This window comes from Vigna unguiculata, chromosome 10 (genome assembly GCF_004118075.2).
Source record: "Vigna unguiculata cultivar IT97K-499-35 chromosome 10, ASM411807v1, whole genome shotgun sequence".
Taxonomy (NCBI): domain Eukaryota; kingdom Viridiplantae; phylum Streptophyta; class Magnoliopsida; order Fabales; family Fabaceae; genus Vigna; species Vigna unguiculata.
Genome location: NC_040288.1, coordinates 28,501,369 through 28,516,522, shown reverse-complemented (window position 1 = coordinate 28,516,522; position 15,154 = coordinate 28,501,369). Strand labels below are relative to the sequence as shown.

Below are 15,154 nucleotides of genomic sequence, written 5' to 3'. Positions count from 1 at the left end.
TTCGTTTCAATCAAGTCTTTTTGTTAATAGTAAACCGTGTTAATTATATTCCACATCTCAATACGTATTTTTTTTAATTTTTTTTAAATTTTAAATATTTTAATAATTTTAAAAAAATTAAAGATATATAAATATTTTAAAAAAATTTAAATAAAACTCAATATAAAATATATATTTAAATAAACTTAATTAATTATAATAAAAATACTATTGTAAAATTTATATAAAAATTAAATTTGATTTAACGATCAAATTGACTCAGTTTTAACAAAATTGAGATCAAATTGAAACAAAATAACAAATACAAAAACTACATTGAGACTTCACATCTAATAGTGACACGTGGTCCTATCACATCACACTATCTCTGCCACGTGACACGATATCAGATTGAAACATAACAATTTTTTTTTAAATTATAAAAAAAGAAAAAAAATTTAATAAAATTTAATAAAAATTTAAAAATCATGTATACTATACTACTAACAATGAATTTTCTAAAATAGAGACTCAATTAAGTTAAATAAAAATGAAAAAATCTACTAAAAATTTTACTGCAAAAATTAAGAGATGTGAAATGATTTAACCAATTGTAAAAGTTAAATATGCATACACAATAAATATGGAGTTGAAAAATTAGTGTAGCATCCCTGAGAAAAAGGGAATGATTACGTTAATTATGCTATTATCCTTCATTCAATGACAGGTAATACCAATTTATTTGATCTTCCATCAGACTCAGATAACTTCTGGCAAAGGTAAGAAAAATTAAATGCCAATAAATTCTCCGTTTCAAAACGTCCAAATCCAAATCACTTCAATGCTTTGTTTATCTCTTAGCTTACGTTATTGTAGAAACAAACTAGTACAAGTTTCTGTTTGATTCTGCATCAAATTAATAATCAATTAAAATTGATTTTTTTGTGTTTGATTTTCAAAATAAATTAAAAAGTAAAAAAAAATTATATTAAATAAAAAGCTACTAATTCTTGATTTTGCAAAAAATTGATTCAGCTAAAATAAACGCTGACCCTAAAAAACAAAAATTGAATTCAGTTTCTTTTTTTCAATTTTTTATTTCAATACTGTGATGCTGAGATTAATAAGAGCTAGATCTCTGAAGTGAATAATACACTCTTCAAAAAATGCTACAATACCATACAGACTAAATCAACGATTGTATTATAGATTTTAGCCATTGATCTTCTAATGAACAAAGCAACTTTATGACACCTTTACTCTCTTGAGAACAACACATTTTGGAACCAAATCCATGTCCAAAATACTGAATCCAAGTAGTACCATCATCAAAATATTGAATCTGTTGATCAAAATGTCCAGTACCCACTAAGGATAATTAGTAGAAACAGTTATGAAAACAGATTGAAAAGTCAGTCAGTCAGGACTGAATGTGCTACTGCTGTATTTTGCTCTCCATTTTTTTTTTTCATTTCTGACTCCTCAATCATCTTTTTTTAAAATTTCAAATCAATAGAACAATGTCTGGCACTTTACTACATGAAGATCAATCAAAAAACAGATACAAGGCAACACAAACGGCTGTCTTTAATTTATATCAATCTAGATATCATCTCCTTTGTCTTAGTATTTACAGTTCCACGAACTTCTCTGCAAGACCCGCTGCTCCTGCTCTTTCTTGACAAATCTGCCATAACCAGGTCAAATAATAAATTCATTTCACGAATGCATCAAGTGTAACTACATCAACACTCATACAAAAAGTACAACCTTACCAGATCTAAATCTAACGCAATTCATAAATCAGATGGCTAAACAAAAGATAGCCACCCTTATGGAAATCGTTGAAATTACATTTATATATGTATAGAAAAAATTAAATATATAAAGACAAATTCGTACCATTGTTGGTTTTTCCTGAATTCAGTAAGTACAGGATATATGTTTTCAAAGGCAGTGTAAGTCTCATCTCTCACCTGAAAATGGAAATGAAAACAGCTAAAATCCAGTACAAAAAAGGGGGCGTGGGTGGATGGCAATTACAATGGGAAATTATAAAGCAAAAAATCACCTTAGCTCCTGTTAGAACAATTTTTCCAGAGACAAATATAAGCAACACTATTTTAGGTTGCTTCATACGGTAGATTAGACCTGGAAACAGCTCTGGTTCATACTACCAACACCACAAACAAGTAAAGTATCAGCAAATAACCATCATTTTCCTCTACTTCAAAACATTAGATTAAGCACATGCATAAACATAACAGAAGATGTCCCTTTCCACAATTTATACTTCATCAAGTTAATTGATCACACGAGCATAGTGATTTATAATAATATTAGTCCGGTTCAACCATTTCACTCTATTTAAAATTTTAAAAATCAAAAAGCCTTTCCATCCTTTATGCTTTGGTTGAGGGGTGGATTGTAGTGGATTGATTTGGAGGGATTTTAAGAGAAAGTGAGGTGGTTTGGTTTAATGGAAGATAATGGATTTGAGTAGAAAGTTTATTGGTATGTTATTGATTTGATTGAATTAATGAAGAGTGGTAAGTTGTTTTTTAGTGTAATACAAAAATTGTCATTAGGTGTATTTTTTAAATATAAACATTTTGGTTAAAAGAAATTTAGCTGGGTAAACGAAAATAAATTATTTCTTAAAAATATTATTTATTAATTTCCAGTAATTGTAAAAAATTAAAGACATGTCAAATAAATAGAATTATTTAAAAAATCAACTTTTAGATGGAGGGCTACATTAGTAATTTACTAAACCCCCCCAAATATACTACTTTCTCCTCATCTCACTCTTCATTATTATCTCTTTCAAAACATTACCTACAAATCATCACAAATCACCTTAACCAAATACACACAATCCTCACAAATCATCTCAAATCAATCGCCACAACTAATACATCATGCATACCAAACAATACATTAAGTACCTACACTGTTAAGCAACACATTAAAAAAAGCCTTGCAACATAGTGCTTCAAACAAAATACAGTTTTTCCACAGGTTATTTTCATATCAAGTATACAATTCAAAAAGACGCCCTTAAAACTGTTTTAGAGACTGCTAAGCATCAAGACAGTGAAAGTAAATAATAGTGTTATTTTAAAAGTCAACATCAAAGATCCGATCCAAGCCTGTGAAATGTTTTACCAAAAGTTAAAAAACTTACACTTGAGAAAGCACCATGAGAATACGCAAGACCCTCCAGTCGTATGGGAAACTTGACATCACAGGAGCCAACAATGTTCTGAATTTTAAAATCCTGTAGAGTAACGAAGGAATAAATTAGTAATCAAACACTACTTAATTAAGTGAAAAAATAACAATGGATAAAACAATTTCAGCAAAAATCATGAGGAGCAAAAGTAATACCTTAAATTTCGCTGGGAAACCAAGCTTTTGGATAATACGAGCATACTGAAAGGGGGAAAATAGAAAACTTCAGAAAATATGTAACTTTTTCAGAATTAACTTTACATTTCTAACTGAGGTGACGAACCTAAAGACCATATTAAACACAAGCAAAGAATAAAAAACAGCCAGCCTCCTTCAACTATTTAACAGCTCAGTCTACTAAAAACAGGAAGAATAGTTTCAAAAACAAGCTACCAACAAAATGGTCAGGGCTTCAATTTGCGAAAAAATCATCAATACCCAGAAGACAATAGGAAAAAATAAAATAAAAGAACAGTAACATACCTTCCTGGCCGCCAATTTAGACTGTTGTTCACTCTTAGCTCCAGTACAAACCTAGCCAATGGTCATAAAAGAATAAATCAGAGTCCACAAGAAGGATACCAAATTAATTTGGTTTTATAAAAAAAATTTAGAGCAATGACATAATGCAGAAAAGAAAATTGCAACCCAGAAGGCCCACGATCTGATTCATAATTGAAATGTATAGTAAATTGCAAGATAGATGCTAAATGTTGAAATAAGAAAAAAAATAAAACTGTAAAAATAAATTTAGACATAGAATGTCTTCTTTATTTATAATTTGCATAAATTAATAATTGGGTCACTGAGGTTTCTCTATGCATCATCTCTCCTTTTCTCTCATCATGCTATACAGAACCAATTGATTCATGCAATTCTGACAAGTGGCAACTGCGTTTGCAACCTCATTACGAGAACCTTCAATGATATAACTTAAGACAAAGACAAGCCTGAATTTTACAACCAACACCAGTTTGTCCATTGCTTTGATAAACACAGTCAAGTAAAATGGAACAAGAGAACCACACAACTACGAATTAACATTGAAGTAATTTGAGGACAGTGCTGAATATAGCGCAATGCACTACTCTCATCTTGTAGACAGACACGGCAGTAGAGAAAAGAAGTATACCATCTTGCCAGAAGCGAAGATAAGTGCAGTTGTTTTGGGCTCTCTTATCCTCATAATAACAGCAGCAAAACGCTGCAAGCAAACACATCACAAATATCAGTACAGTAAACTACCAACCAATTAGAACAAGCATATATAGTACATCTGCTAATTAAAAATCTTACATACTAACATGTGGAAGATATCACACGGGATATTAATATAAAATAGCAATCTTAGATTAATCATACTTCTCGGATCCAGATAAAAACAAAAAGAATTCCAAAAGCAGAATACATGACTGCACAGCCACCAGCAAACTTTGTTGCAATTCAGATGCAAAAGCAGAGAAAAAAACATGTATACACCCACAACTGTACAGAGAGGAAATGTGAGTGAAACTCACAACAAGTAAATGAAACTTGCCTTGGGATTGTACTCTGCGTTACGAGCTTGTAGTGCAATTGTTTTAAGGTCCAGCTTACAGTCCAAATTGACTGTGGATACAATATTTCTGGCAGTACAAACAGCTTGATTTTTAAATTACAATTTACACCACGTAAATAGATGAAAAATTATCATGTACACAAATATAAATAGAAACAAATCCTTTGCATAGTCCAAAGTAAATTGTAAACAGAATTATCAAGTAATACAATGTAAATTCAAGCAAAATCCTTAACATTCCCATGTGAACAGAAGTAAAATTATTATACATTCCAACAAAAACAAAAGCAAATTTTATGATCAAAAGTGGCAAATTTGGTGCTTTGACACATAGGTCAAGGATTACACAAAAAAGCAGGGTGGTAAAAAGACATTAATCAACTCTGCAAAACATGCTTAGGATGAACTTAAGTAGAAAATTTGGGAATTAAAAGTTGCATCTTTTTGCCCCGTGTACTGGTTAAGTAGCGGAAATTGTAAAAATTACTGTTATATTTAACATTTAGCAGTCTTTCAAATAATTATAAAGTCCACAGCTGTAATTTCAGCCTTGATGTCAATGTTTATTGGCTATCTGTGATACTGCCTATGGCCATATCGACTTCTTTTGTTCACAATTGTCCGCAATGTCAGTAATTCGAAACCTTGACCAGCAATAAGCATATGCCTACTAATCCCTGATTAGGACGCCATAGAGTCGCCCACAGTCATCACTAGTTAGATAACAATAATTGAATGTAAACTAAAGGTATAACCGCCATCTCTTTTGCACCGTGATTTACCACAAAGCGATCCCAACAATACCAGCTACAGTTACATCATCACTCAGAAAGATTTACATCACTGTTTACAAGCTGAATTCCCTAGCAACACAATAGTGTTAAGATACAAAGGCATAGGGGATGACTTACTGGATAGCTATTACTAGCAACACATCAAAAGTCACTTCTTATTACGAAAAAAAAAGGGGGCTAACCCCACAAGTTAAAACTTAAAAATCCAGCCATCTGAAGCTTGCAATTGAAATCAATCGAACAAGAGAACGATGTAATTTGTTGAAAAAGAAAAAAACGGATACTCACTGAAGGGTAGGCACGATCCCAGAAGGATGCTTCTGTAGATCCACCGGCTGGCTCCCTTCCAATCCTTGGTCAGCCATCAAACCCTAATTTAACAACCCAAACGCAGAGCTGCCCGCAACCAAAAAAAAAAAAAAACAAAACAAAAACAACCCACCACGTTCAACACCAATCAGTACCAAACAAAAGTTCGCTACGTTCTTTTTCAACTCTAGCCAAAGAAAAGGAAAACCCTTTAAAAATTAAAAACCAAAAAAAGACAAAGAACCCAGATCTCGAAAATTAAAACAACCCAAACAGTTAATCAAAGATTTTCACCCGATGCAACGAACCCCTCTTTTTGTCTTAAAATTAGTTTGAGAAAAAAAGAAAAATTGGGGATTTGCATGTGAAATCAGACCTATAAGAAAGAAATTAGGGTTGGGATGTGCGCGTGGAGCGAATCGAGAGGGAAAAGAGTGAAAAGGTGTAGAGGGAGCGGGAAGGATTCGAAAGAAGAGTTCTTTTATATGAGAAAGGAGCTATATAGACAGAGGATTTGGGATTTGTATGTTGTGATAGGTTTTGATTTGAAGAGAGAGAGAGTTTGTATGTCCAGAGAATGTGAGGAAGAGAGAGAAAGAGAGAGTGAAAGGTATTTGTAATGTGTGTGGAAAGATCTGGAGGCAATAGCGAGAGAAGAGAAACGAGATCTGCCACCTCTTATTTATAAGCGTGAGGGAGGACAATGCTATTCTCGCACCTCTTCTCTCACCGCCCAATTGCACAACGACATGTGGCTACAACGGTTGACTTGACTGGGCTTTCGGGAAATTAGGGAACCACGCCTTTTTCTTTTTTATTTCATTTATTATTTATCTTAATTCCTTTCAATAATAAAGATATTTAAACAAATATTTTATTATTAATTTAATTAAGTTTTAAACCATATTACATATTTTCGTTTAAGTATTTATTAAATCTTTTGTGAGTATTTAATTTTTTTTATTTTTAATGATATTTTAATTTTTCTTTTATAATGTTATCGTCTTGTTCGATTATAATAAGATTTTATAAAATATAATGATATTATAATTAATTTAAAATTAAACATTTTTTATTGTTTTGATTAAAAGCATATTAGATAAAAATAATATTTTTATTTATATGATTAGTGGTGATAATGACATTCTTTGATTGTGATGTCTAGCTAATATATTGTTCATAAAAATTATAAATTAGTTTTTAACGAAGATATCAATTTAATTAATCACATGATCATATATTTTTAATAGTAAAATCAAATTAAGTAACGAGACAAGATAAGAAACAAATCATCCAAAAATGAAAAGTTAAATATTAAATATTTAATTAAAAATTAAAAGAAAAATAGAATGCTTAATAAAAAATAACTAATAACAGCTTAATAAAATATATCCGACTTTATGGAATTTAAAACTTAATTATTTTTTTATTACAATAATTATAGATATGCGTTTCTGAATTCTCTATCATTTTATTTAGATGAGTTAAGTTAAGACTTAATGGTTATATTAATTTTAGTTTTATATTCTCTCAAAATAAAATAATTTACGTTTTAAGGTTTAAATGAAAAAAGTACATTGTATATCAATATAATTGCGTTTGTATTTTGAAAAATATGAGACTAAATTTGTCCAAAATTTTAAAATAAACTAATTTCAAAATTCACTAAAAACATATTTAATCTTTACAGAAATTATATTATTGAAAAATGACAAACATAAAATTTCTAAATTGCTGTATTTTTTTCTCTAGAAAAACAACCATTAAAAAGATAAAATATTTATATCTATAATTTTATATTCTGTTCTTATCCAAGTAATTGTTAAATGAAGAACAACAATTCCAATATTACTTTATCCATTTTTCTTCTAATAAAATATAGCGAACAAATAGAATAATTATACCCATCCTTATAAAATGAATGCGTATATAGTTTTATTCTTTTAAAATCTCATCATATAAATATTAAAAATGAAAAATAAGAGATGCACATGTTTTTCATTTTTTGGCCCAATAAACATTATAATGAAAATAAATATTTCTATACTTGATAGAAAGATTATGAAGATATAGGTTGAATATGTTTATTTTTTAGAAAATCTAAGCATTATATTCGTATTATATATATATGAGAAGTCGTTATTTTTATTCGACTGCAATTTATTAATTATTTGTCTCCATCATATCCTCTTACATTCTTTCACCTCTTTTTAAAAATTAATCATCATTTTATCTAAATTTACTAAATATCAATCAAGTATGTCCATGGAAATAATTCTTTTAGATATAATATTCTTATGAATATGATTTTTTAGAATGCAAAATTATACAGTAAAACAAACCCCTCCAAATTATATTTTAAAACAAAATGTAAATGTACAGGGTTGGTTTTGGAAGTTTTTCTACATCAACATCATTGTAACATTGTACAAAAGGAATAAGAATAAATACATCAATTTATACATAAACTAAATGTAAGTTTGTTGATAAATAAAAATTTAAAATTTTAAGATGTAGATGATTTTTAATATTTATACTTGTTCTGACCAAAAAGTTCAGAAGTGTCTTGTCCTTTTCTTCTTTCAAAGTTCTCCTTTGTGTTTATCTTTTTTGACTCTTTGGATTTTTCTCATCTTCAATGTTTATCAAATTTCTCTATTTAATGCATGCTCATTGTCCTGTCTTGAACACTTACACGAATTATCAACATTAAACTCCTCATTTATTGTCTCAGTCTCATACTCTTGTCTTAATAGTCTCACTGATATTAGTCTAACAACTAGATCAGCCTTAAACCTAGCAACTAGATCAGCATTGCAAAACATGGTAATTACAAGCTATGAAAAATAGAAGAAATCATATGAAATGAGTGAATTTGAATTTTTTGCATAGGAAATACATTTTTGAATCAATAAAGAAAGAGTATTCCTACATTTTTATTGAATTAAAAAAAAAAGTAAATGATAACACCTATTTAGTAATTCCATCTTTACATTTTTTTATTTATTTTGGATATTCAACTTTAAAAGTATAATTTATTGACATAAAGAATTTGAAAATCTTTATGAAAACAATATTATTCAAGATTTTTTTTTTTAATAAAAGTTATTAGCTTAAAATTAAATATTCCAATTCCACCTAAAAGATAGATAGATAGATAGGTATGTAAGTAAATATATAGATAATGAAATATATAAATGGATAAAGATGATTTATTCTTTATATCGAGTTTTAATGAACTATTTTAAAAGTGATATGGTGTATGGGGAGATATGATTTTGGAAAAAATAAATAAATTTCTCACACATTGGCCGAATATTTCTTCTCTTATGTTTTTATGACTCTTTTTTTAAAATAATTTTGTCTTCTCCTTTCATCAATGAAACTCATTTTTGTTTAGATGTAGTTACAACAAACTCTCCCTTATATTGTATCATCTTCTTTATTATCCAATATTAATATTTTATTTCTATACTTCATGTTTGTTATCAATACCACCCATAATTGTTTTCTAAAATTTTGTCTATGATTGGAAAATACTTTCATTTTCTTGATTGAGGTAAAATATCCTATGATTCTTGAATAAAAGAATAATTTTCCTTTTACTTATCTCGTTATTTATATTATCAAGGCAATATAAATGAAAATAAAATCAATTTACGCATGTAAATGAGAAGATTAGTGTAAATATAATCGCTAGTATGTTTTGTTAAGATATGTCAAATATTCTTTTAGCAAATATTATGTAATCAAATATTGTATTAGCTATAATTTAGGCATTATTACCTCTGTGAGCTAATCTGTGCACTCATTCCTTTAATAGATGAGGAATTATAACACTCCTTGTATGTATGTATGTATATATATGGTACCATATTCTTTGAAATAATACATCAAAATAATTCTTTACATCATTTATATATGGTATCAGAGCCAAACACTGAAATCCTCTACAATATAGGAAGCGATGCTTATTTATTTGAATATTTCTGATGGCTCCTTCCGGTAAAAATCAATCGGAGAAACATGATTTTGGGACTTCCATTGCTACCCATATGCTTGAAGTGCTCACCCCTGAACGACCTGACGACACCAACTATGTTGAGTGGTCGTTGAACGCACATAACAAGATCAAAGGCAGAAAATGTTTGGGTTTCATCTCTGGAACAAAGGTTGCACTAGAAAATAGGAAATCTGATGAATATGAAGTATGGGAAGATGAAAATTGTCTAGTCAAGTCTTGGCTTTTGGACTCCATGACGAAAGAAATCAGATCCCTTTTTATTTGCTTAGCTACAGCAAAAAATATCTGGGACACTGTGCAACAAACATACTCAGTCAACCAGGATGCGTCCTGATCATATCAATTATATCGTGAGGTAATATCTACTCAGCAAAATGGAGGATTTGTTATTACATATTTTGGTAAATTGCAAAGATTATGGCTGAAATATGATACTATCACAAATTGTAGCATGGAATGTCCTAAAGATGTTGAAAAGTATAACAACATGATTAATTATCAACGAGTTTATGTCTTTTTGGCTGGCCTAGATACACATTTGGATGCAGTTCATGGTTGTATCCTTGCTACTACTCCCCTTCCAAATGTTCAATCAGTTTATGCAACTGTTTGTGCCGAGGCAAACTGCCAAGAGGCTATGCTTGATAGTGAGTCTACTATGGGGATTGCCTTTGTTGTTAAGAAGTTTCCTAAGAAAGGAATACACAAGTGTATGCACTGCAATGGGGATAATCATGTCATGGAAACATGTTTTAAACTCCATGGCTATCCGGATTGGTATCCGAAAGGCAAAACTACTCCTAATACCAAGGTAGAAGCTACTCCCAAGAGCCATAGTTCTACTACTGCTAGATTTGTGACCAAGTCAAGTATATCTAACTCTGCTCTTGATCTTTCTGGTTGTTACTAGGGGTAGTGATTGGATAAATAATTCAGGTGTTACCGATCATATGACTTGTGATCCACAAAAATTTATTAATTTTCCCTTAATTGTTCTAAAACTGCTATTATTAATGCCAATGAGGTCTCATCTCCTATTGAGGGTGTAGGTACTATATCCCTTTCACCCTCCTTATCAATTCTTGATGTTTTATTTGTTCCTACATTGAACTATAATCTTCTCTCTGTCAGCAAGTTAACCAAATCACATTCTTGTGTTGCCTTATTTTACCCAACCCATTATTTTTTTTTTCAGAACATCCATTCCAAGGAGAAGATTGGCAGTGGTAGGGAGAGAAGGATTGTATTATCTTGAAAATGTCTCACAACAAACTCATATAGGAACGTTGACTTGTCTTGCGAATGAACACATACAGGATAAAAATAAAAAGGAAATTTGGTTATGGCATAGAAGATTGGGGCATTCCTCTTTTGATTATCTAAAAAAATTATTTCCATCACTATTTCATAAATGTAATATTTTTTATTTTATTTGTGAAACTTGTGTAACGGCAAAAAGTCATCGTATTGTGTTTCCTTTAAGCAATAAAAAAACAAATTTTCCTTTTTCATTAATCCACACAAATGTTTGGGGCCCTGTCCCACAATCTACACATAATGGAAAAAAATGGTTTATCAATTTTGTTGATGATTCTACTTAGGTAACTTGAGTGTATTTGCTTAAATATAAAAGTGATGTGTGTAATGTGTTTCGTTCCTTTCATCATATGATAGTTATTCAATTTAACACACATATTAAGGTCATTCGATCAGACAATGGAGGGGAATATTTTAAGACTGAGTTAATCGAGTTCATGAACTCCAAAGGCATCTTACATCCAACTACATGTCCATATTCACCACAACAAAATGGGGTGATTGAGAGAAAAAATAGACATATATTAGAGGTGACAAGATCACTTTTGATAGATGGTAGAACAAGCTTTAAAATGTGTATTTGTTGGGTATGGATCAACTCAGAAAGGCTATTGTGCTTACCATCCACCATTAAAGAAATTTTATATCTCTGTGGATGTGACATTTAATGAGGATAGTTTTTTTTATGTTGATTCTACACTTCAGGGCGACAATGAAAGTGAAGTGCATAATCATGATGTTAGTATGTTTGATATCCCATATATAAAATTATAGTGTGAGGATCATTCTGCAGGAAGTGAGCCAATCCTAAATATGGAAACTTCTCCTTTGGATAATGCAATATCTTTTGATCCTAACCAATTGGCTCAATCTTCTCCACAAGTTTGGCTTGACTCTTCAGAGGTATCTTCTGATCCTATCTCTGATAATTCTAATGTAGTTGAAACTAATCATGAAATTGTTTCTCTTGATCCTACCCTTGATAATACTAATTTAGACGAAACCAATCATGGAATTGATCCTTGTCTGCATGAGACCACCAACACACCAAACATTGAGTCTACTATTGTCTAGTATAATCTTCCATTCCGTTCTAATCGTGGTCAACCTCCAGCTAAATATGAACCAGACCTCCAAGCCAAAGTTAAATATCCCATTAGTAAATATGGGTCATCTCACAGGTTATCCCAATCATATGCATCATTTGTATCTCAATTATCTTCAATTTCTATTCCTAGTAATATACAAGAAGCTTTGGCAAATCCTAGATGGACCAAAGCAATGGTTGATGAGATTGCAGCTTTAGAAAAAAAATAACACTTGGGATCTTGTGTCCTTACCAAGAGGGAGAAAACCATGGGTTGCAAATGGGTATTTACAATTAAGCATAGAGCTGATGGAACTATTGAGAGGTATAAAGCACGACTTATGGCTAAAGGTTACACTCAATCTTACGGTGTAGATTACCAAGAAACGTTCGTACCGGTAGCCAAGCTCAATACTGTGAGAATACTTGTGTCACTAGTAGCAAACCAAGATTGGCCTCTTCTATAATTTGATGTGAAAAATGCTTTCCTACATGGAGAAATTTCAAAAGAAATTTATATGGATTCTCCACCAGGCATGACAAATTCAATTGGAATGAAGGTTTGCAAATTAAAGAAGGCTCTATATGGATTAAAACAATCCCCAAGAGCATGGTTTGGAAGATTTACCAAGTCTATGAAGGCTTTTGGCTATAGAGCTAGTAACTCTGATCACACCTTATTTTTTAAGAAAGGAAAAGGAAGAATTACAGCTTTGATTATATGTAGATGACACGATTGTTACAAGAAATGACCAAGATGAGATTTCTAGTTTACAACAATACTTTGCATTTGAATTTGAGATGAAACAACTTGGAAACCTCAAATATTTTTTGGGTATTAAAGTAGCTAGATCAAAGCATGGTATTTTTCTATGCCAAAGAAAATATACTATTGACTTACTATCAGAAACTGGACTGCATGGGAGTAAACCAGTTGATACACCAATTGAACAAAATCATAAACTCTTTCAATGCTCAAATTCAGCAAACATAGACAAAGGGAGAAACCAAAGGCTGGTATGAAAATTAATTTATTTGTCTCACACACATCCAGATATTACCTATGCAGTGAATGTTGTTAGTCAATTTATGCATGGCCCACGAAAGCTTCACATGGATGTTGTTGAGAGTATTTTGAGATATTTAAAGTCCACTCCTAGAAAAGGAATTTTTTTCTCAAATCATAGAAACTTAAAAGTAGAAGGGTACACTGATGCATATTGGGCAGTTCAAAAGATGACAAAAGATCTACTTCTGGATACTTTACTTTTGTAGGAGGGAATCTTGTAACTTGGAGGAGTAAAAAATAGCCTGTAGTAGCAAGATCTAGTGCTGAAGCAGAATTCAGAGGCATGACACTAGGTGTATGTGAACTTTTGTGGATTAAAAATGTGCTATCAGATTTGGGCTTTAAACAAAATGAAACTATACGTTTGTACTGTGATAATACGTCGGCTATAGCAATTGCTCACAATCTGGTGCAACATGATAGAACAAAGCATGTGGAGATTGATAGACATTTCATCAAAGAGAAACTTGAAGCTGGAATAATTTCCTTTTCTTTTGTAAGATCAGAATTGCAGTTAGCCGATGTTCTCACTAAAGGAGTGTCAAGCAAAGTGTTTAATGAGTCTCTATTCAAGTTCGGAATGTGTGATATCCATGCACCAACTTAAGTGGGGGTGTTAAGATATGTCAAATATTTTATTAGCAAATATTATGTAATCAAATATTGTATTAGCTATAATTTAGGCATTATTACCTCTGTGAGCAAATTTGTGCACTCATTCCTTTAATAGATGAGGAATTATAGCACTCTTGTATGTATATATATGGTACCTTATTCTTTGAAATAATACATTAGAATGATTCTTGAATAAAAGAATAATTTTCCTTTTACTTATCTCTTTATTTATATTATCAAGGCTATACAAATGAAAATAAAATCAATTTACGCATGTAAATGAGAAGATTAGTGTAAATATAATCACTAGTATGTTTTGTACCATTGCATAAGTTTAAGGTGATAATTAAAAAATAATGTCCATTGTTCCATGCCATGACCCTCTAGAACATTTTTCATAGGATCAATTCTATTCAAAAGTGCATCATAAAGTTCATTTCAACGCTTATATGTATACTCATTCCCTAGTTTTCCAAATTTTAAACAAAACATCTCTTTTTATTAAGCCTTCATTTATCTTGAAACAATCGGTACTTCAAATACGATGTTAGTTTAGAACAACATAGTAAATAAAGAAATATGAAAATAAATAATATAGTTTAAATTAGCTAGAGTGGATAATTTCATACATCATCCTTGACCAATTGTGAAAACTTATAAGAAATAACACATGATTTATTGTTAACTATCCACCAACACCTCCAAGTAAATAAAATGTCTCACCAATAGGTTGATGCCTTTCATCATAGTTGATCACAATACATAGTCAATTTTATAAATTATTACGAACATCCTTAACCTTCAACTTTAATTTCTTAGGAACTCCATGCTCATCTATAAAAAAATTAACACTTTAATGTCGTAATAACATCATGCTCAACTTTAAATGAGAAGGGAATATGAATCTTAAAATAATAAAATTTACTTATAGCATCAACAAACCAATAATGGGTGGAGTGTCTCCCAACTTTTTGTTGCACTATTGCAGCTTATTCTTGTGCAAAGTCCTTTTATGAAGTGATTAATCAAACCAACTATTTGATTCACATGCATAGATTTAAATAATCTTTATACATGTTATTGAGGATAAATGAACTTGTATGTATGAGACCATGTCATCTAGTTCAAATACCACTCATTTAAATCCCTAAGACTAAATCTCCGTCTA

At 30.6% G+C, this 15,154-nt stretch overlaps 1 protein-coding gene across 1 annotated transcript; it reads right to left on the bottom strand.

The window, feature by feature from the left end:
• Positions 1 to 1,243: 1,243 nt before the first annotated feature.
• Positions 1,244 to 6,523, bottom strand: LOC114167006 (TATA-box-binding protein). The gene is made up of 10 exons (XM_028051897.1): positions 6,251 to 6,523; positions 5,854 to 5,961; positions 4,751 to 4,838; positions 4,346 to 4,417; positions 3,697 to 3,747; positions 3,370 to 3,414; positions 3,167 to 3,259; positions 2,051 to 2,152; positions 1,882 to 1,955; positions 1,244 to 1,666 (listed from the first exon to the last, which is right to left on the bottom strand). Coding segments are annotated over exons 2-10 (603 nt in total). The 5' UTR covers positions 5,931 to 5,961; positions 6,251 to 6,523; the 3' UTR covers positions 1,244 to 1,665.
• Between the last annotated feature and the right edge of the window lie 8,631 nt (positions 6,524 to 15,154).

Bases quoted from the DNA above. Each gene is read 5' to 3' on its own strand.
- LOC114167006 (XM_028051897.1), bottom strand. From the start codon at position 5,930: ATGGCTGACCAAGGATTGGAAGGGAGCCAGCCGGTGGATCTACAGAAG. The intron at 3,748-4,345 runs GTATACTTCTTT...ACCATTGGCTAG, and splicing joins TCTTCGCTTCTGGCAAGATG to GTTTGTACTGGAGCTAAGAG. The intron at 3,415-3,696 runs GTATGTTACTGT...TCCCCCTTTCAG, and splicing joins CTAAATTGGCGGCCAGGAAG to TATGCTCGTATTATCCAAAA.